General features: G+C 50.0%; 1 protein-coding gene across 1 annotated transcript; it reads left to right on the forward strand.

The window, feature by feature from the left end:
- The first annotated feature begins 300 nt into the window (after positions 1 to 300).
- On the forward strand, positions 301 to 10,351 carry LOC131093452 (nicotinate-nucleotide pyrophosphorylase [carboxylating]-like). The gene is made up of 3 exons (XM_058040616.1): positions 301 to 324; positions 3,972 to 4,103; positions 7,963 to 10,351. Exons 2-3 carry the CDS (start codon positions 4,005 to 4,007, stop codon positions 8,167 to 8,169), a joined length of 306 nt encoding a protein of 101 aa, XP_057896599.1. The 5' UTR covers positions 301 to 324; positions 3,972 to 4,004; the 3' UTR covers positions 8,170 to 10,351.
- The last annotated feature ends 12,480 nt before the right edge of the window (positions 10,352 to 22,831 follow it).

Raw genomic sequence — 22,831 nt, forward strand, 5'->3', positions numbered from 1 at the left:
TTCCCATTTTTTTCTCATTGTCCCCAATGTCCCCTCAATGACCCCAAATCTAATTTTTCCCAATTTTCCCCCATTTTTCCCCAATTTCCCCTCCCCCATTTCCCCTCCCCACCCCAAACACTTCCGGGTTTATTTTTGGGTTTTTTCGGATTTTTTTTTTTTTTTTTCTGGGTGCGCGTGGCAGCCAATCAGCGCCGGCAGCCAATCAGCGCCGGCAGCCAATCAGCGGCGGCAGCCAATCAGCGCCCGCGCTGTGGCCCCGCCCCCCGTGTAAGATCCGCCCCCTCCCCCCCCGGGGCCTCATTCGAGCCCGGCGCGCGCCCGGTGAGTGGGGGAGGGGCGGGGGAAGGGAGGGGGCGGGGCCAGGCTCAAAACGGCCCCGGGACCGCGGGATTTGGGGGAGAAATGGGGTGGGGAGACCCCGAATTTGGGGGCAAAATTTGGAGGGTACTGGTTGTGGGGACCCCCAAATCTGGACGGCAAATGGGGAAAAATGGGGGGAAAATTTGGGGTAATATGGGGGAAATTTGAAGGAAATGGGGAGGGGGGATCTGGGCAATCACAGAGCTGTGGCGGAGCTGAGCGGCAGGCAGGAAGGGGTTAAACGGGTAAGGACCCCAATTTTGGGGGGGTTTGGGGGGGTTTTGGTTGTGGGAGACCCCGAAATTTGGGGTAAAATGAGGGGAAATTTGGGAGGGGCTGGGGGTGTTCGGGCTGCTCAAGAACAAGCACAGGGCCGTGGCCGAGATGGGCGGCGGGCAGGAAGGGGTTAAACGGTAAGGACCCCAAATTTTGGGGGGTTTTGGGGTGGGGGAACCCCGAAATTGGGGAAAAAATTTGGGTGGAAAATGGGGAGGGGGATCAGGAATTTGGGGAGGGGGCATCTGGACAATCACAGAGCAGTGCACGGGAGACAGAGGAGGGGTTGACACAGGTGAGGACCCCAAAATTTGGGGGAATTTTGGGGTGGGAGAGCCCCGAAATTGGGGAAAAAAATTGGGTGAAAATGGGGGAGAAATGGGGAAAAAATTGGGGGGGAAATGGAGGAGAAATGGGGGGAGAATGGGGGGCGATCCGGCAGGTGGGGACCCCCTAAACTGGGGGGGAAATGAGTGGGGGGACCCTTGAATTGGGGCAGTTTTGGTTGTGGGGAGACCCTGCAGAATTTGGGGGGGTTCTGGTTGTGGGGACCCCCAAATCTGGGGGGGAAATGGGGGAGAAATGGGGAAAAATTTGGGGTAAAATGGGGGGAAATTTGGGAGGGGCTGGGGGCGTTTGGGCTGCTCAAGGACAAGCACAGAGCGGTGGTGGAACTGAGTGAGGGACAGGAAGGGGTTAAACGGGTAAGGACCCGAATTTTGGGGGGATTTGGGGCGGTTTTGGTTGTGGGAGACCCCGAAATTTGGGGGAAATGGGGCAAAATTTGGGTGGAAAATGGCGGAGAAATGGGGGGAAAATTGGGGGAGAAATGGGGGAGAAATGGGGTGGAGAGACCCCGAATTTGGGGGCAAAATTTGGGGGGTTCTGGTTGTGGGGACCCCCAAATTTGGGGGGGGGAAATGGGGGAAAATTTTGGGGGAAAATGGGGGAAATTTGGGTGGAAATGGGGGAGAAATGGGAAAAAAAATTGGGTGGAAAATGGGGTGGGGAAACCCAAAATTTGGAGGGCAAAATTTGGGGGGTTCCGGTTGTGGGGACCCCGAATTTGGGGTAAAATGGAGGAAATTTGGGGGGCAAATTTGGGAGGGGTCCGGACAATCCCGGAGCGCTGGCAAAGGGCAGCACCCCAAAATTTGGGGGATTTTTGGCGGTTTTGGCTGTGGGGGGACCCCGATTTTGGGGCGGTTTGGGCACGGTGGGACCCCGAAATCGGAGGTGAAATGAGGAGGAAATTTGGGGGGAGACCCCGAAATTTGGGGGGAAAATGGGGTGGGGAGACCCCGAAATTTGGGGAAAATTTTGGGGGGAAATGGGGTGAGGGGACCCCGAAATTTGGGGGGTTTTGGTTGGAGTGAGACCCCAAATTTGGGGGAAAATTCACTATTTTTGGGGATGAATTTTGGTGAAAATTCCCAATTTTTGGGGATTAATTTTGGTGAAAATTCCCAATTTTGGGGGCAGAAATTCCCAATTTTTGGGGATGAATTTTGGTGAAAATTCCCAATTTTTGGGGATTAATTTCCAAATTTTTGGGGATGAATTTTGAGTAGGAATTCCCAATTTCTGGGGGCTAATTTGGGGGGAAAGTCCCAATTTTTGGGGATTAATTTTGCGTAGAAATTTTCAATTTTGGGGGAATCTATTCTGAATTTTTGGGGATTAATTTTGCTGGAAAATTGCCAATTTTTGAGTAGAAATTCCCAATTTTTGGGGTGAAAATTCCCAATTTTTGGGGTTAATTTTGGGGTGAAAATTCCCAATTGTTGGGGTGAAAATTCCCAATTTTTGGGGATTAATTTTGAATAGAAATTCCCAATTTTTTTTTTGGGGGGGGGGGGAAATTTTGTGTAGAAATTCCCGATTTTGGGGGAATAATTTCTGAAATTTTGGGGGTTAATTTTGGGAAAATTCCCAATTTTTTGAGATTAATTTGAGGGGAAAATTCCCCATTTTGGGGGGATTATTTTTGAGTAGAAATTCCCAATTTTGGGGGATTAATTTACGGGGAAGTTCCCAATTTTTGCGGATTAATTTCGAGTAGAAATTCCCAATTTTTGGGGATTAATTTGGGGCAGACATTGCCAATTTTTGGGGATCCATTTCTGAATTTTTGTTGATTAATTTTGAGTAGAAATTCCCAATTTTTGGGTGAATAATTTTGAGTAGAAATTCCCAATTTTTGGGGGATTAATTTTGAGTAGAAATCCCCAATTCCGGGGTATTAATTTGGGAGTCAAATTCTCACTTTTTGGGGGTTAATTTCCGAATTTTTGGGGGGAAATTCCCAATTTTTGGGCTGAAAATTCCGAATTTTTGGGGATTAATTTCTGAGTTTTTGGAGATTAATTTGGGCAAAAAATCCCAATTTTTGGGGATAAATTTTGAGCAGAAAATCCCAATTTTGGGGGGTAAAAATCACAATTTTGGGTGTTAATTTTGGGGTCCCACAGCTGATTTTGGGCCGGGGGCTTCACGCGGAAAGTGGGGATCAATTCTGGGGGGGAAATTCCCAATTTTTGGGGATAATTTTGGGGTGAAAATTCCCAATTTTTGGGGATGAATTTTAGGGGGAAATTCCCAATTTTTGGGGATGAATTTATGGGGAAATTCCCAATTTTTTGAGATTTATTTTGGGATGAAATTCTGAATTTTTGGGGATGAATTTTGGGGAAAATCCCCAATTTTTTGGCCATTAATTTGGGGATTAATTTCTGAATTTTTGGGGATGAATTTTGAGTAGAAATTCCCAATTTTTGGGGATTAATTTCTGAATTTTTTGGGGATTAATTTCAGAGGGAAGTCCCCAATTTTGCAGATGAATTTTGGGGACAAATTCCCAATTTTTGGGGATTAATTTGGGGCAGAAATTGCCAATTTTTGGGGATTCATTTCTGAGTTTTTGTTGATTAATTTTGAGTAGAAATTCCCAATTTTTGGGGGATCAATTTTGAGTAGAAATCCCCAATTTTGGGGTATTAATTTGGGAGTCAAATTCTCAATTTTTGGGGATTAATTTCTGAATTTTTGGGGATGAGTTTGGGGGGGAAATTCCCAATTTTTTGGGGACTAATTTTGAGTAGGAATTCCCAGTTTTTGGGTGGTAAATTCCCAATTTTTGGGCATTAATTTCCGAATTTTTGGGGATTCCTTTGGGGAAAGAAAATCCCAATTTTTGGGAATTAATTTCCAAATTTTTGGGGATAAATTTTGAGTAGAAATCCCCAATTTTTGGGGATTAATTTTGAATAGAAAAACCCAAATTTTGGGGGGCAAATCCCTAATTTTTGGGGGTTATTTTGGGGTCTTTGCAGCTGATTGAGGGGGCGCACCGGGCCGGGGGCTTCATGCGGAAATTGGGCGTGGAGTGCGCGAGCGCCGAGCAGGCTCTGGAGGCGGCCGAGGCCGGGGCCGACATCGTCCTGCTCGACAACCTGAGCCCAGAGGTGAGCCCCAAAACATCGGGGAACCCCGAAAATCGAAATTTTGGGGGGAAAAGGGGAAAATTTGGGGAAAAACGGTGAAAATTTGGGGAAAAACGGTGAAAATTTGAGGGAGAAACTCAAAAAAATGGCCCAAAATCGGGGTGGTGATGGTGGAGATTTGAGCTCTGAGCCCACGGGGGAGCCCCGAAATTTGGGGAACCCTAAAAATCGAAATTTTGGGGGGAAAATGTGAAAATTTGGGGGAAAAAGGTGAAAATTTTGGGAAAAAAGGTGAAAATTTGGGGAAAAATGGTGAAAATTTGGGGGAGAAAACCCCAAAAATGGCCCAAAATTGGGGTGGGGATGGTGGAGATTTGAGCTCTGAGCCCACGGGGGAGCCCCAAAATATCGGGGGACCCCGAAAATCGAACATTTGGGGGGAAAAATGGCGAAAATTTGGGGGAAAACGGTGAAAATCTGGGGGAAAACGGCAAAAATTTGGGGAAAAAAGGTGAAAATTTGGGGGAGAAACTCAAAAAAATCGACCCAAAATCGGGGTGGTGATGGTGGAGATTTGAGCTCTGAGGCCACGGGGGAGCCCCGAAATATCAGGGAACCCCGAAAATCGAAATTTTGGGGAAAAAAGGTGAAAATTTGGGGGAGATAACTGCAAAAAATCGGGGTTTTTTTGGGGGTCAAATAATCCCATAATTGATAAATTTTTTAGGGACCCAAATTTTAGGGCAGATTTTAGGTTGAAAGTCCCAAATTTTGGAGTTTTCTGGGTGGGTCGGGCCCCAAATTTTGGGTGGAAAATGCCAAATTTTTGGGATTTCTGGTTTAGGAGGGATTTGGGGGTGGACACCCCAATTTTGGGTGGAACAATCCCAAAATTGGTCATTTTTTCTATGGACCCAAACTAGGCAAATTTTAGGTTGAAAATCCCAAATTTTGGGGTTTTCTGGGTGGGTCGGGCCCCGAATTTTGGGTGGAAAATCCCAAATTTTGGGGGTTTCTGGTTTAGTGGGGATTTGGGAGTGGAGACCCCAATTTTGGGTTAAATAATCCCAGAATTAATGGGTTTTTATCGGGACCGAAATTGGGCAGATTTGGGGTTTTCCACCCAAATTTTGGGGTTTTCCACCCAAATTTTGGGTGGAAACATCCCAAATTTTTGGGATTTCTGGTTTAAGGGCGATTTGTAGAATTTGGGGGTGGGCACCCCAATTTTGAACGCCCAATTTTAAGTGGAACAATCCCAAAATTGATAAATTTTTTCTGGGGACCCAAACTGGGCAAATTTTGGGTTGGAAACCCCCAAATTTGGGATTTTTCTGGGTGGGAGAGACCCCAAATTTTGGGTGAAAAATCCCAATTTTTCGTGTTTGTGGTTTCAGGGGGATTTGGGGTGGACACCCCAATTTTGGGTTAAATCATCCCAGAATTAATGGGTTTTTATAGGGACCCAAGTTGGGCAGATTTTAGGTTGAAAATCCCAAATTTTGGGGTTTTTCTTGGTGGGTGGGACCCCAAAATTGGGTGGAAAATCCCAAATTTTTGGGGTTTCTGGTTTAGGAGGGATTTGGGGGTGGCCACCCCAATTTTGGGTGGAACAATCCCAGAATTAGTGATTTTTTTATAGGGACCCAAATTGGGCAAATTTTGGGTTGGAAATCCCAAATTTTGGGTATTTTTAGTTGGGTGAGACCCCAAAATTGGGTGCAAAATCCCAAATTTTGGGGATTTTGGGTTTAATGGGGATTTGGAGGATTTGGGGGTGGATGGCCCAATTTTGGGTGGAATAATCCCATTTTTAATGGGTTTTTATAGGGACCGAAATTGGGCAGATTTTAGGTTGAAAATCCCAAATTTTGGGATTTTTCTCGGTGGCTCGGACCCCAAATTTTGGTTGGAAAATCCCAAATTTTTGGGGTTTCTGGTTTAATGGGGATTTGGGGGTGAACACCCCAATTTTGGGTTAAATAATCCCATTTTAAATGGGTTTTTATAGGGACACAAATTAGGCAGATTTTAGGTTGAAAATCCCAAATTTTGGGGTTTTCTGGATGGGTGGGACCCCAAAATTGGTGGAAAAACCCCAAAGTTTTGGGATTTCTGGTTTAAGGGCGATTTGTAGAATTTGGGGGTGGACATCCCGATTTTGAACGCCCAATTTTAAGCGGAACAATCCCAAAATTGATCATTTTATTCTGGGGACCCAAACTGGGCAAATTTTGGGTTGGAAACCCCCAAATCTGGGATTTATCTGGGTGGGAGAGACCCCAAATTTTGGGTGAAAAATCCCAATTTTTTTGGTGTTTGTGGTTTAAGGGGGATTTGGGGGTGGACACCCCGATTTTGGGTGGAACAATCCCCAAATTTGTGGGGATTTTTATGGGGAAAACCCAAATTTGAGCAGGGACACCCCATTTTTGGGTTCAAATCCCTGGATTTGTGGGGATTTTTATGGGAAAAACCCAAATTTGAGCAGGGACACCCCAATTTTGGGTTCAGTTCCCCGGATTTGTGGGGATTTTTATGGGGAAAACCCAAATTTGAGCAGGGACACCCCAATTTTGGGTTCAGTTCCCCGGATTTGTGGGGAATTTTATGGGGAAAACCCAAATTTGAGCAGGGACACCCCAATTTTGGGTGGAACAATCCCTGGATTTGTGGGGATTTTTATGGGGAAAACCCAAATTTGAGCAGGGACACCCCAATTTTGGGTTCAGTTCCCTGGATTTGTGGGGATTTTTATGGGGAAAACCCAAATTTGAGCAGGGACACCCCAATTTTGGGTGGAACAATCCCTGGATTTGTGGGGATTTTTATGGGGAAAACCCAAATTTGAGCAGGGACACCCCAATTTTGGGTTCAAATCCCGCCCAACCCCAAATTTTGGGGTTCACTGACATTGTCCCCTTTTACCGGGATCTGCACACGGATAAACTCCAAAAATGGGGAGAAACCCATAAAAATGGGGAAAAAATCAAAAAATATTTGGATAAATCCCAAAAAAAAAAAAAGGGGGGGGGAAATCTCAAAAAATTTGGGATAAACCCCAAAAATGGGGAATCAACAAAAAAAAAAAAAGCAGAAAACCCCCAAAAAAATGAGGAAAAAACCCAAAAAGGGGGGATGAACCCGCCAAAAATGGGGAAAAAAGCCAAAAAACTGGGGTAAAGTCCAAAAAATTGAGAAAAAACGCAAAAAATTGGAATAAATGCCAAAAAATTGGGATAAAACCCCCACAAAATGGGGATAAAACTCCAAAAAATGGGGATAAAAGCCCCCAAAATGGGGACAAACACCAAAAATAGGGATAAAGTCCTAAAAATGGGATTATTCCCAAAGAAATGGGGAAAAAACCACAAAAAATGGGGGAAAACACCAGAAAAATGGAAAAACCCAAACCAAAAAGTGGGAAAAAATAAAAAAACATGGGAATAAAAACAAAAAAAAAGGAAAAAAAACCCAAAAAATGAGGACATGGTGCAAATATTTGGGATAAACCCCAGAAATTGGGATGAAACCCCAAAAATGGGAAAAACAAACAAACAAACAAACAAAAAGGAATGAACCCTAAAAAACGGGGGGAAAAAACCCCCAAAAAATTGAGATAAAGCCCCCAAAAATGTGGGGAAACCCCAAAAAATAGGAAGAAAAACCCCGAAAAATAGGAAGAAAAACCCCCAAAATAGGGCTGTGGACCTTTTGAAATGGGGATAAACCCCCAAAAAATGGGAAAAAACCCCAAAAAAATGGGGAAATAAACAAAAAAAAAATTGGGATAAACCAAAAAAATGGGACCGAAACTGGGCAGGTTTTGGGTTGCAAAGCCCCAAATTTTGGGTTTTTTGACGTTCTCCTGGTTCTGCAGGTGCTGCATGAGGTGGCCGCGCGCGTCAAGGCCGCGCACCCGTGGATGCTGGTGGAGGCCAGTGGGGGCATCGGCCTGGAGAGCCTGGGCAGCTTCCTGGGGCCCCATGTGGACGTCGTGTCCATGGGGTGCCTGACCCACAGCGCCCCCGTGCTCAACTGCGCCCTCAAGGTGCTGGGGATGGGGGACGGAGCCGAGGAAAAGTGAAAATCAAATGTGGAAACCCCAAAATTTCACCCTGGAGCCCTGAAATCCATCCCAGAAACCCCAAAATCCATCCCAGAAACCCCAAAATCCAACCTGGAACCAATGAAATCCAACCTGAGATGTGGAGACACCTGGAACTCTGAAATCCATCCCAGGAACCCCCAAAATCCAACCTGGAACCCCTAAAATTCATCCCAAGAACCCCAAAATCCATCCTGGAAACTGTGAAACTTGGGAACCCTGAAATCCATCCCAGGCACCCCAAAAATCCAACCTGGGAACCTCAAAATCGAACCCGAAACCCTGAAATTTGGGAACCCCAAAATCCGTCCCAGGAACCCCCAAAATCCAACCTAGAACCAATAAAATCCAACCTGAGATGGGGAAACACCTGGAACCCTGAAATCCATCCCGGGAACCCCCAAAATCCGAGCAGGAACCCCCAAAATTCAACCTGGAACCCCCAAAATCCAACCCGCCAAACCCAGCCTGGATCCAATGGAATCCCGGGAACCCCAGAATCCATCCCTGAACCCCCAAATCCGCCCCAGGAGCCCCCCAGCCCTGCAGGCCCTGCCCCGGTTCCTGGGGCCCCACGGGGCCGTCGTGTCCATGGGGTGCTCGACCCACAGCGCCCCCGCGCTCGACTGCGCCCTCAGGGTGCTGGGGATGGGGGACGGAGCCGAGGAACCCTGAAAATCCAACGTGGGAACCACAAAAATTTGCCCAGAAACCCAAAAATCCCACCCAGAAACCCCCAAATCCATCCCAGATACCCCCAAAATCCAACCTGGAACCAATGAAATCCAACCTGAGATGTGGAAACACCCGGAACCCTGAAATCCGTCCCAGGAACCCCAAAAATCCAACCTGGAAACCTCAAAATCGAACCTGAAACCCTGAAATTTGGGATCCCCAAAATCCAACCCCGGGAACCCCCAAAATCCAACCCAAAACCCTGAAGATCCAACCTGGAACCAATAAAATCCAACCTGAGATGTGGAAACACCTGGAATCCTGAAATCCATCCCAGGAACCCCCAAAATCCAACCTGGAACCCCCAAAATCGAACCCGAAACCCTGAAATTTGGGAACCATAAAATCCGACCTGGAACCCCAAAAATCCATCCCAGGAACCCCCAAAATCCATCCTGGAAACCTCAAAATCGAACCTGAAACCCTGAAATTTGGGAGCCCCAAAATCGAAACCCGGGAACCCCCAAAATCCATCCCGGGAACCCCCAAAATCCATCCTGGAAACCCTAAAATTCATCCCAAGAACCCCAAAATCCATCCTGGAAACTCTGAAATTTGGGAACCCTGAAATCCATCCCAGGAACCCCAAAATCCAACCTGGAACCCCCAAAATCGAACCTGAAACTCTGAAATTTGGGAACCCCAAAATCGAACCCGGGAACGCCAAAATCCAACCTGCAACCCCCAAAATCCAAACTGGAACCAATAAAATCCAACCTGAGATGTAGAAACACCTGGAACCCTGAAATCCATCCCAGGAACCCCAAAATCCAACCCAGAACCCCAAAATCCATCCTGGAACCCCTAAAATTCATCCCAAGAACCCCAAAATCCATTATGGAAACCTCAAAATCGAACCCGAAACCCTGAAATTTAGGAACCCCGAAATCCAACCTGGAACCCCAAAATCCATCCCTGGAACCCCCAAAATCCAACCTGGAACCCCCAAAATCGAACCTGAAACTCTGAAATTTGGGAACCCCGAAATCCAACCTGGAACCCCCGAAATCCATCCCTGGAACCCCCAAAATCCAACCTGGAACCCCCAAAATCGAACCTGAAACTCTGAAATTTGGGAACCCCGAAATCCAACCTGGGAACCCCCGAAATCCAACCTGGAACCCCCAAAATCCAACCTGGAACCCCCAAAATCGAACCTGAAACCCTGAAATTTGGGAACCTCAAACCACAAAATCGAACCCGGGAACCCCAAAATCTGTTCTGGAACCCCAAAGCCCAGCCCAGAACCGATAAAATCCAACCTGAGACCCAGAAACACCTGGAACCCCAAAAATATTTACTATTTATTTTTTTTATATTATCCAATATGGGTGACATTTCAAGACCCCGAGGTGCCCCTTGGTGACACTTGGTGACCCTTGGTGACGTTCGGTGCCCCGTGTGTGTGTCCCCAGAGCGCGTGGTGACGGCGGGCCATGACGTCAGCGACGGTGGCCTGCTGGGCTGCCTGCTGGAGATGGCCTTTGTGGGCAACTGCGGCGTCACCGTCACCGCGCCCGCGCTGCCCGCCGGCGTCACACGTCAGTGACAGCGCTGTCCCCCCCGCGTGTCCCCAATGTGTCCCCAGTGTCCCCAATGCCCCCAGTGTCCCCAGTGTGTCCCTTGTGTGACCCCAATGTCCCCAGTGTCCGCCATGTCCCCAATGTCCCCTCTGTCCCCTGTGTCCCCAATGTGTCCCCAGTGTGTCCCCACTGTCCCCAATGTCCCCAATCCCCCCAATGTCCCCCAATGTCCCCTCTGTGTCCCCAATGTCCCCCAATGTCCCCACTGTCCCCAAAATGTCCCAAATGTGTCCCCTCAATGTGTCCCCAGCGTGTCTCTCATGTCCCCTCAATGTGTCCCCAATGTCCCCCCAATTGTCTCCTCAGTGTGTCCCCTGTATGTCCCCAATGTCCCCTGTGTGTCCCCTCAGTGTGCCCAATGTCCCCAGTGTGTCCCCAATGTCCCCTGTGTGTCCCTTGTGTGTCCCCAATGTCCCCAGTGTGTCCCCAGTGTGTCCCCAATGTCCCCTGTGTGTCCCCTCAGTGTGCCCAGTGTGTCCCCAAATGTCCCCTCAATGTGGCCCCAACGTGTCCCCAATGTTCCCAATGTGTCCCCTCAATGTGCCCAGTGTGTCCCCAATATCCCCTGTGTGTCCCCGTGTGTCCCCAGTGTGTTCCCTCAATGTGTCCCCACTGTCCCCAATGTCCTCAATCCCCCCAATGTCCCCAATGTCCCCTCAGTGTCCCCAATGTCCCCTCAAAGTTTCCCCAATGTGTCCCATGTGTGACCCCAGTGTCCCCAGTGTCACCTCAATGTGTCCCCAGTGTCACCTCAATGTCTCCCCAATGTCCCCCAACGCCCTCAATGTCCTCAGTGTCCTCAATGTGTCCCCAATGTCCCCCCAATTGTCCCCTCAGTGTGTCCCCAGTGTGTGCCCAATGTCCCCAATATCCCCTCAGTGTCCCCAATGTCCCCTCAATGTGTCCCTTGTGTGTCCCCAATGTCCCCAGTGTGTCCCCTGTGTGTCCCCAATATGTCCCATTGTCCCCAATGTACCCTCAATGTGTCCCTTGTGTGTCCCCAATGTCCCCAGCGCATCCCCAGTGTCCCCTCAATGCATCCCCAATGTCCCCAATGCCCGCTCACTGTCCCCAGTGTCCCCAGTGTCCCCTCACTGTCCCCAATCCCCCCAATCCCCCCAATGTCCCCAATACCCCCAATGTCCCCAATGTCCCCACTGTCGCCAATGTCCCCAATGTCCCCAACCCCCCCAATGTCCCCAGTGTCCCCAATGTCCCCAAACCCCCCAATGTCCCCACTGTCCCCAATGTCCCCAATCCCCCCAGTGTCCCCAGTGTCCCCAATGTCCCCTGACTGTCCCCAGCGCTGGCGCTGCTCTTTGCCGAGGAGCCGGCCCTGCTGCTTGAGCTCCCCACTGTCCCCAACGTCCGCAATGTCCCCAAACCCCACAATGTCCCCAACCCCCCCAACCCCCCCCAGTGTCCCCCCAGTGTCCCCAATGTCCCCTCACTGTCCCCAGCGCTGGCGCTGCTCTTTGCTGAGGAGCCGGCCCTGCTGCTCGAGGTCCCCAGTGTCCCCAATGTCCCCAGTGTCCCCAATGTCCCCTGACTGTCCCCAGCGCTGGCGCTGCTCTTTGCCGAGGAGCCGGCCCTGCTGCTTGAGCTCCCCACTGTCCCCAACGTCCGCAATGTCCCCAAACCCCACAATGTCCCCAACCCCCCAAACCCCCCCCAGTGTCCCCCCAGTGTCCCCAATGTCCCCTCACTGTCCCCAGCGCTGGCGCTGCTCTTTGCCGAGGAGCCGGCCCTGCTGCTCGAGGTCCCGGCCGCGGCCGCCGTCCCCGTGTGCTGCCGCTACCAGGACGCCGGTGTCACCTGTGTCCCCATCGGCCACAGCGGCCCCTACGGCCCCCGCGCCATGGTGAGGGGACACTGGGGACATTGGGGACAGCGGGGGGATTGGGGACATTGGGGACATTGGGGGACATTGGGGGGATTTGGGTACAGTGGGGGGATTTGGGGACAGTGAGGGGACATTGCGGGGACTGGGGGGAATGGGGACAGTGGGGACATTGGGGGGTTTGGGGACATTGGGGACAGTGGGGACCTCGAGCAGCAGGGCCGGCTCCTCGGCAAAGAGCAGCGCCAGCGCTGGGGACAGTGGACACAGTGAGGGGACACTGGGGACAGTGGGGACATTGGGGACATTGGGGGGTTTGGGGACACTGGGGACCCCACGCCATGGTGAGGGGACACTGGGGGCGTTGGGGACGGGGGGGGTTGGGGACATTGGGGACATTGGGGGGATTGGGGCGATTGGGGACTTCGAGGAGGTTGGGGGCATTAGGGGACATTGGGGACAGTGGGGACAGCAGGGGGATTGGGGACACTGGGGACATTGGGGGGATTGGGGATATTGAGGAGGCTGGGGACATTAGGGGACATTGGGGACATTGAGGGGATTGGGGATGTCGAGGAGGTTGGGGACATTAGGGGACATTGGGGACACTGGGGGGATTGGGGACATTGGGGGCGCTGGGGGATTGGGGACATTGGGGGCGCTGGGGAAACTGGGGACATTGGGGACATTGAGGGGATTTGGGGACATTGGGGGGATGAGGACGTTGGGGACAGGGGGACATTTCGGGGTTGGGGACAATGGGGACATGGGGGACACTGGGGGGATTGGGGACAGTGAGGGGACAGTGAGGGGACATCAGGGACAATGGGGACATTTGAGGCTATCAAGGACATTGGGGACATTGAGGGGGTTTGGGGACATTGGGGACATTTGGGGACGGTGGGGGATTGGAGACAATGGGGACATTGGAGGGACTGGGAACATCAGGGACATTGGGGACATTGGGGGACATTGGGGACAGCAGGGACAGGGGGACATTTGGGCGTTGGGGACATTGGAGGGATTGGGGACATTGGTGACATTGGGTGGGTTTGGGGACAGGGGACAGGAGGTGGCTCTGTCCCCCGGGGTGGGCGGTGGTGGCTTTGTCTTGTTGCTGTCCCCATTGTTCTTTGTTGTCCCCATGTCCTTAAGTGTCCCTGGCAGGTGACAGTGGCTGGGTCTCCTGTCCCTATGTCACCATGTCTCAGTGTCCTCAATGTCCTCGATGTCCCTCAATGTTTTCAATGTCCCCAATGTCCCCAGTGTCCCCAATGTCCCTCAGTGTTCTCAATGTCCCCAATGTCCCTCAGTGTCCCCAATGTTGTCCATGTCCTTGGTGTCCCTCAATGTCCTCAGGGTCCCAGGTCTCGATGTCCCCAAATCCAAATGCCACCATTCCAGTGTCCCATATCCCGATGTCCCCAATGTCCCCAGTGTCCCACAGTGTTTTCACTGTTCCCAAGGTCCTCTATGTCCCCAATGTCCCCAATGTCCCTCAATGTCCCCAATGTCCCCAATGTCCCCGATGTCCCCAATGTCCCCACAGGTGACAGTGACCGTGGGTGGCCAGGAGGTGCTGGCCGAGCCCCTTGGGGACCTCAGGGACATTTGGGAGCAGACGAGTCCCTGTCCCTCAGTGTCCCTCAGTGTCCCTCAGTGTCCCCAAAGCCCAGTGCCACCATTCCAGTGTCCCATATCCCAATGTCCCCAATGTCCCCAGTTCCTCCAATGTCCCCCAATGTTCTCCATGTCCTTGATGTCCCTCAATGTCCTCAATGTCCTCTATGTCCCAGATCTCGATGTCCCCAAATCCAGGTGCCACCATTCCAATGTCCCCAATGTCCCCAATGTCCTCAATGTCCCATATGTCCTCAATGTCTCCAATGTCCCCAATGTCCCCAATTGTTGTGGTGTGCTGTAATGTCCCATTTTGGCCTTCCAGGTCATTCCCCCAGGTTTGCCTATACCTCTCTCCCTTCCCCCTTGCCCCCATGCTGAGTGAGTCCTGTCAATCAGGCTTAACATTCCAGCAAGGCGTCGTGTGGTTGGTCAAGTTCAAAGGATGCTCCTATGCCCAGAGGTCATTGGCCTTTCTGGGTGTCATCTTCCCCTGAGACCCTGCCCCTCTCACCTGGTTGGTGGCTCACCTGTACCTCCCCTCCCGCTATCCCTGAGCTTAAAAGGTGAATCAGACCATGAGGCCGGCCATTCTGTTGGAGCAGTTCCTCACGTTCAGACCTCTGTAAGCATGGAATAAACCTCTGGACATTAAACCCTCCAGCAGAATCCTCTCCTTTTTCTCTTCACCATCACCTGAAGCCATTCCTCCTGAGGTAAAACGGGGTTCCTAACAAGCCTGGACTTGTTCAGTGCCCAGCTGCAACCACCAGCAAGCCAAGGTATCTCTGGGGTGATACACCGCAGTTGCTGCCTTTGGCCCGGCAGCGAGGGTCAGACTGGCCCAGGCACAATCTAACTGGTAATATTGGGAGCCTTTTTTCCAATATTTGGCGTCCCTGAGGCGGGCTAAGCGACTCTGCAGCCCGAGACGGACCCGCAGCACCTCGGAGAAGCTTCTAGCAGCCGTGCATCCAGCTGAAAGGGGCTTTGGTTGCATTGCCCTCAGCTAGAGACTTTGGGAATGTTACCAGAAGAAGTTTCGTGGACTGTTCGGCACCTGTGGAAAGCCCAGCTCCTTTCTGGTGAGCAGATTTTCCAGAGGGAGGACAGGGTAGCCTCTCTCGCCCACAGAGAGATCCTGTTCTGGTGAGGAGACCTGCCTGTACCCAGCCAGCTACAGCTTCCATTTCGGGTGAGTATCTCTGCTCTTGGTAGGGCAGGAGCTCAAAAACAGACTCTGCTGTGAGTTCTGTTCCTTTTTGCCTTTGCATTTCTGGCTGCGCAGCCCCACAGACGGGAATTCATTGCGTTCTAGCTTTTAGCTTTCTGCCGCATGTGTTACTCTCTTTTGAAATTCGCGCCGGAGCGGGAGTGCTCTGCCCTTCCCCCCGGCTCTGCAGTGCAGCGTGCTCGGCTCTCTCCACGTGGTTGGGGGATCCCCCTCTCTCTCTCTCTCTGTGCGGGGGAGGGGGGGCTCTTGGCTCTCTTGCCGCGGGGGACTCTCTTTCTCAGCTCTCTGTGCGGGGGAGGGGGGTTTTCTGCACACGCGGCGCGGGGGGGCCCCGGTTTTGGCTTGCCACGTGGCGTGGCTGCTCTCTCTGCCCCGCGGGGGGGCTGCATTCCACGGCGGGGGAGGCTTTGTTTCTGCCTCGGCTCGGCAGGGCGTGCCCTGCTGCTGCTGCCCGGGAATTTTAAAAGCAGTATATACAGATATACAGCTGCATTGTGAAGCTTTTGTCGGCTCGTTATCGCTTTCCTATCTGTGTATTTTTTTGAAATCGGTAGCTGATTTTAGCTTTGTTTTTTGGTCAGGCGGGATCTAGTACTTTGCTTTTTACATCTAACATGGGTTTGAAACTCAGCATTGTACAAAAAGGAGTGTTTTATAATATTGTTAGCATTTTAGACAGTGGTAATGTTAAGTTCTCAAAGAGAAAATTGAAACAGTTTATAAGATGGCTTTTCCTCCACTTCCCACAAATCTCCCCTGAAGAAATCCACAATATTCAATTCTGGTATAAAGTTGGGAATGAATTGAAAACCTTAGGACAATCTGGCAATGTACCCTCAGCTAAATTTGTGTTTTGGAGTTTACAAATTCGAACAGCATTGCTCAAACAAAAGGAAATGGAGAAAAAGCCAAATGTAAAGCCATGTACCTCTGCTCTCCCTGTTTCTCCCTCTCCTAGCTCTAAAACTCCTAAACCTCTTTCCCCAAAACTTGGTATTTTAAAGAGAGCACACTCATTGGGAAGTCGACGCCCAAAGTCTGTTGAAATGCCTGAGTTGCCCTGTCCACAAGGCCCTGGCCAGGCTGCGTTGAACCTTTCCCAGTCCCCTGTGTCCCCTCCTCTGAAACCCACAGCACGTGTCAGCTTTCCAGAGAGCAGTGATGCCCAAAATGGCCCCCAGTCCCTAGGGGGTCCACAAGATGGTGGATGCCACGTGGCATCTTCTCAAACCTGGTCTTCTTCTTCCCAAAATCCTCTTAAGCATCCCGAAACTCCAGCCCCATCCCCCTCTCCTCCTGTTCCTCGTGACACCTTCCCCCCTCCCCCTCCCTTTCCTGCAATACCCTCAGCTCCACCCCTCTACTCCTCCCAGGGACGTCTGCTGACGTGATGTCACCAGGTTTCCCAGCCGCCTGCCTGCCCCTTTGCCCCGCCCCTTGTTCTCACGGTGTCCCCGCACCCTGCTTGCCCCCTGACCCCGCCCCCTGTTCCCACGGTGTCCCCGCCCCTTGCCGGCCCCCTGTCCCCACCCCCTGTACCCGTTGCATCCCCGCCCCCTCCCTGGGTTCCCATGGTGGGGACACACCCACTGCCATTCCCCAAACCTGTATCTGTGATCCCAATGCTTCTGTTTCAAGGGATACAGAGCAGGGAACAGCAGACCCAATGCATAGTCCCATGTTGTCACTGGCTCCTGTTACCTTCCAGCCTGCAGCTCAGGGGAGAGCAGCTCCAACTGCTGATTGGAGTTCTTTTGGACGACAATTGATTAAAGAGATCTGTAAATCTCATAAAGAATATGGTCCACACAGTCCATATTTCCGTGGCCTTTTAAATTCTGAATTGAGTAGGACTGTAGTGATTCCACATGATTTAAAACAGCTTTTTTCCTGTCTCATGACCTCCACGGAATTCAAATTATGGGAAATAGCATGGAAACAAATGCTGAATGATACTCTCCCAGGCTTGCATGCTGATCCAAACACAGCCAAAGACAACAGTGGTAATCCTATCACCATTGAGCACCTCTGTGGTGAGGGCCAATGGTCTTCTCCCTCAATCTAAGCTACTGCAATTCCTGCAGAAACACTCGAGAAAGTAAAAGAAGCAGCTGAAAAAGCATTCTTTTCCCTACAACCTGAGGGGCCTTTTGAGCCGTATAGTAAAATTAAACAGCTACAATCAGAGCCTTTTTTGAAATTTGTAGAAAGGTTAACTAGAGCTATTGAAATATAAGTTAAAAAAGAGAATGCTAGAGAAGCAATTTTAGAGGAAATGGCATTTACAAATGCAAATGAACAGTGTCAAGCAGCAATCCTGAGCCTTCCTATAGAACCTCCCCCTATACTAAAAGATATGCTTCTAGTCTCTAACAGGAAAGTGCCTCTGATGAGTGTGGCTGAAGACACCAGACCAAGGCTGCTGCCAAGACCACCTCAACGTGTCGCCGTTGCCAGCCCTGCGCCTTTCCCCTCAGCACAGCAGTGCCCTGGGCAGCAGCGGAAACCAGCAATGGCTGAGCCCACAAAACCATGCCTGCTTTGTAACAACCTAGGGCGCTGGAGTAACCAGTGCCCCCTGAAAAGGGAATTTGATGAATTTAGAAATGGCAGGGGAGGAGAACTACAAGCCCTCCCTGGGGGTCAAAAAGAACAAAAAAACTGAAAAGGCAGCGCCGGCCTGCCAGGCGCGCAGACACAAAAAGAGCAGGCCAAGGGAATAAGGGTAGCAAAACAAATCAAGCGCGCGATAATATTAATGTTTGTGTAAGTGAAGCAGGTGCTTCAAAGACTGTGTATGATTTAGTGATCCTGTGTTAACCATGTCTTCTGTCAATGAGCCTTACAGGTTGCAGCTGTCTGAGTCACTCCATCTGGAGGACACTGATTGGCATTTTGTGTCTGTAAATCCTGAACAGAAAGGTACTTGGAACCGGATTCGTTGTAAGTACATCGTCACTGGGGACACCAAACACACACCACAAGAGATCGAAATTGCTCTGGGAATGACAACATCAGATCCTGAGCAATTCGTTCTCGGCCTGCATTGTTTCCATCCACCCCTGTTTCTTCCCAAGGGACAAATTGTTGCACAAGCTATCCCTTCTGCCATCTCTACCTGAAAATATCAAAAAACAAGGGCCCACAGTCGCCCGAGTACAAGTTATTGGGAAAGACAAACCCAAATTATGGTGTAATGTCAGTGGGGGTGGGGAGTCTAAACGCATTGAGATGCTTGTAGACACAGGTGCAGACTGCACAGTGATTCCAGTACAAGACTGGCCAGCACATTGGCCTTTGCAAAATGTTGCCAGTCATCTTCGAGGTGTAGGAGGCCTGCAATTGGCAAGACAATCCAAATGCATTATTCAATTTGAGGGACCAAACGGACAATTGGCAAATATCCGTCCATTTGTGTTGGATTATTCGGAACCTTTGTTAGGGAGAGATTTGATGGCCCAGTGGGGTGTCACAATTGATATTCCAGACTCTCCACAGCATATTTGTACAGCAGTCATTGAACAACAGCGCCCCACCCAAAAACTGAAGTGGATAACAGACAAACCAGTTGATGTAAAACAGTGGCCGCTCAGTAAACAAAAAATAAAGGTTCTTGAGGAACTAGTGGAAGAGCAACTCAAAAAGGGCCACATTGTGGAGACCATGTCCCCATGGAACACTCCAGTGTTTGTCATCCAAAAAGCTGACAAAAAGAGATGGTGGCTCCTCTGCGACCTCCGACAAATTAATAATGTAATTGAAGATATGGGTTCTCCCCAACCTGGTATGCCATCCCCAACAATGCTTCCCCAAGATTGGAAATTAGCTGTTATTGATATTAAAGATTGTTTTTTCCAAATCCCCTTGCACCCTGACGATGCACCGCGTTTTGCATTCTCCGTTCCTTCTATTATTATGGTATCCCCTATGAAAAGGTATCATTGGACCGTTCTTCCTCAGGGATTAAAGGTATCTCCAGCTATCTGCCAGTGGTATGTCTCCTCCCTGCTTTCCCCAGTATGTGCAGCCGCAGAGAAGGCCATCATCTATCATTATATGGATGATATCCTTGTGTGTGCCCCCAATGATGATTTACTTACGCATGCGCTTGCCCTAACGATCGATGCATTGATTGTTGCAGGGTTCGAGCTCCAGGAAAAGAAAATTCAAAAGATGCCACCTTGGAAGTATTTGGGCTTAGAAATTGGAAATAGGACCATTGTTCCTCAAAAACTAGAAATCAATCCAAGGATCAAGACCCTTGCGGATGTCCGCAAGTTGTGTGGGTCTTTGAATTGGGTAAGACCATGGCTCGGTCTGACTAATGAAGACCTTGTCCCTCTTTTCAATTTATTGAAAGGGGGAGAGGACCCAGGTGCTCCTAGGTCTCTTACCCCAGAGGCACAGAAAGCTCTAGAAAAGGTTCAGATTGCAATGTCCACAAGACAGGCCAACCGATGCCGGCCTGACCTGCCATTCAAATTTATCATCCTAGGTAAGTTGCCACACCTCCATGGAATTATTTTCCAGTGGGAGGACAAACAAACACCTAAGGCAAAGAACACACCAAAAAAGGACCGGGACCAGAGGGACCCTCTCTTGATCATAGAATGGGTTTTCCTCAGTCACAAAAGGTCCAAGAGACTGACAAAGCCTCAGGACCTGGTAGCAGAACTGATCTGAAAAGCAAGGACCCGGATCAGGGAGTTAGCAGGATGTGATTTTAAGTGCATTCACATTCCAGTTGAGTTAAAATCAGGTCAAAATACTATGAAAATACTGGAACAATTGTTTCAAGAAAATGAAGTGTTGCAGTTTGCTCTGGATTCCTACTCAGGACAAATTTCGGTAGCGCGGCCCGCTCACAAATTGTTCGAACAAGATGTTCAATTCACCTTAAAACTGAGAAGTGCTCTAAGTAGGAGACCTTTAAAAAGGGCTCTAACCTTCTTCACAGATGCATCCGGGAGGTCCCACAAGTCTGTTATGACTTGGAAGGATCCTCAAACACAGCAGTGGGAGACAGACATTGCTGAGGTGGAAGGTTCACCTCAGGTTGCTGAATTGGCTGTGGTTGTTAAGGCCTTTGAAAGGTTCTCAGAACCATTCAATCTGATTACGGACTCTGCATACGTGGCAGGAGTAGTATCCAGGGCAGATCAAGCAATACTGCAAGATGTGTCTAACATCACACTTTTCGAATTGCTCTCAAAACTGGTAATGTTAGTCACTCACCGAGAGCAACCATTTTATGTGATGCATGTCAGGTCACACACTGACTTGCCAGGGTTTATCGCTGAAGGCAACAGAAGGGCAGATGCTCTTGCTGCACCTGCAGTGATGGCCACTCTCCCAAATGTTTTTGAACAGGCAAAAATCAGCCACCAGCTTTTCCACCAAAATGCACCTGGCCTGGTTCGTCAGTTTAACATCACTCGAGAACAGGCCAAAGCGATTGTGGCCACATGACCCAATTGCCGACAACATGCACTCCCTACAGTGAGTACGGGAGCAAACCCAAGGGGACTGAACAGTTGTGAACTGTGGCAAACAGATGTAACACACATACAGTCTTTTGGACGGCAGAAATATGTTCATGTTAGTGTAGATACCTTTTCTGGAGCGGTCTATGCTTCTGCCCACACAGGAGAATCATCTATCGATGCTATTAAGCACCTCTTACAGGCTTTTTCTTTCATGGGCATCCCCAAGGAGCTGAAAACTGATAATGGGCCTGCTTACAAATCCAAGGAATTCGGGAGCTTCCTGCAGCAATGGGGAGTAGAGCACAAAACTGGCATCCCCTACTCCCCTACAGGTCAAGCCATTGTAGAAAGAACTCACCGTGATATTAAAAGGGTCCTGGACCAGCAACAACAGGTTCTGAAGGTAGAACCTCCCCACATCCGGTTATCCAGGGCGCTATTCACAATCAATTTTCTGAATTGTTCTTTTGACAGCCTGAACCCACCCATCCTACGCCACTTTGGGGGGAGCAATCATAGGTTAATGAAAGAAAAACCTCCAGTTTTAGTAAAGGACCCTGAGACTTGGAAAATGGTGGGACCCTACAAATTGGTTACTTGGGGACGTGGATATGCCTGTGTGTCCACCCCCTCTGGTTTAAGGTGGGTTCCTTCCAAATGGGTAAAGCCCTATGTTCCCAAGGTCTCAGAGAAATCTACAGAAGCACGCCAGGTTGCTCATGCTGCCTGGAGAAGAAAAGGCCGCACGTGTTCCCTGGAGGAAATTCCATTTAAGCCTCCTATCTGGAATAGTTTATAATATATGTTTGTTTCAAGTTTTTGTGCCAGTTTAGATCCCACTGTTCGTGTGTAGCCTCGAGACGCCATGAGACCAAGCCTGCTTCTCGTCCTACTCGTGATCATTCCACCTGTGACCTCCTGCATAGTGCCGCAGCCCAAACCACATATGGACTACCTTGACAAAGGCTCTCGGACATCAACAGAGAAACTGACAACTGGCTGAATGGACTGTTCAAAGGCTGGGGACTCTCGGGCTGGTTGGGATCTATTCTGAAAACTGTGTTTTTAGTGCTGTTTGTTTTTCTATATTTTTGTAGTTGTTAGCATTGTTTTTGGGACTAATCAAACGCACGGTGCTCAAGTTAATTTCAAGCTCATCTCCCCCTCCTGAAGTCTACCATTTGGAAGCCCTCAGTGCTCCAATGGATGACCTGGAAGCCTCAGTGGAAAACACTGACCCTCCTGTAGAGGAAGAACTGATTTACCAACCATGGTTTGGCAATCATTCTGCACCACAAACACAGTCCTCTTCTTTTTAAACAAAACTAGGGGGAGATGTTGTGGTGTGCTGTAATGTCCCATTTTGGCCTTCCAGGTCATTCCCCCAGGTTTGCCTATACCTCTCTCCCTTCCCCCTTGCCCCCATGCTGAGTGAGTCCTGTCAATCAGGCTTAACATTCCAGCAAGGCGTCGTGTGGTTGGTCAAGTTCAAAGGATGCTCCTATGCCCAGAGGTCATTGGCCTTTCTGGGTGTCATCTTCCCCTGAGACCCTGCCCCTCTCACCTGGTTGGTGGCTCACCTGTACCTCCCCTCCCGCTATCCCTGAGCTTAAAAGGTGAATCAGACCATGAGGCCGGCCATTCTGTTGGAGCAGTTCCTCACGTTCAGACCTCTGTAAGCATGGAATAAACCTCTGGACATTAAACCCTCCAGCAGAATCCTCTCCTTTTTCTCTTCACCATCACCTGAAGCCATTCCTCCTGAGGTAAAACGGGGTTCCTAACAAGCCTGGACTTGTTCAGTGCCCAGCTGCAACCACCAGCAAGCCAAGGTATCTCTGGGGTGATACACCGCAGTTGCTGCCTTTGGCCCGGCAGCGAGGGTCAGACTGGCCCAGGCACAATCTAACTGGTAATATTGGCAGCCTTTTTTTCCAATACTGCAGGAATTTTCTGCAGGCTCCTGCAGTGCCTGGTGCTGCTCCCTTGCCAGAGGCACCCCAGGCCAGGGGGGCACATCTGGGCTGCTGTGTCTGGCTCTGGGACTCCCTGTTCTGGGCAGTGAGAGGGGCTGCAGAGGCTCTGCAGGACTGACAGGATGGGCTTTGGGGCTGTGAGGAGAAGCTGAGGGACCTGGGCTGCT

The sequence above is a fragment of the Melospiza georgiana genome, chromosome 25 (genome assembly GCF_028018845.1).
Source record: "Melospiza georgiana isolate bMelGeo1 chromosome 25, bMelGeo1.pri, whole genome shotgun sequence".
NCBI classification, from domain to species: Eukaryota; Metazoa; Chordata; class Aves; order Passeriformes; family Passerellidae; genus Melospiza; species Melospiza georgiana.

What these genes read in the sequence shown, in the direction of transcription:
- LOC131093452 (XM_058040616.1), top strand. Translation starts at nt 4,005, where the DNA reads ATGCGGAAATTGGGCGTGGAGTGCGCGAGCGCCGAGCAGGCTCTGGAG. An exon ending in TCGACAACCTGAGCCCAGAG is followed by an intron (nt 4,104 to 7,962) that starts GTGAGCCCCAAA and finishes CTGGTTCTGCAG; the next exon opens with GTGCTGCATGAGGTGGCCGC.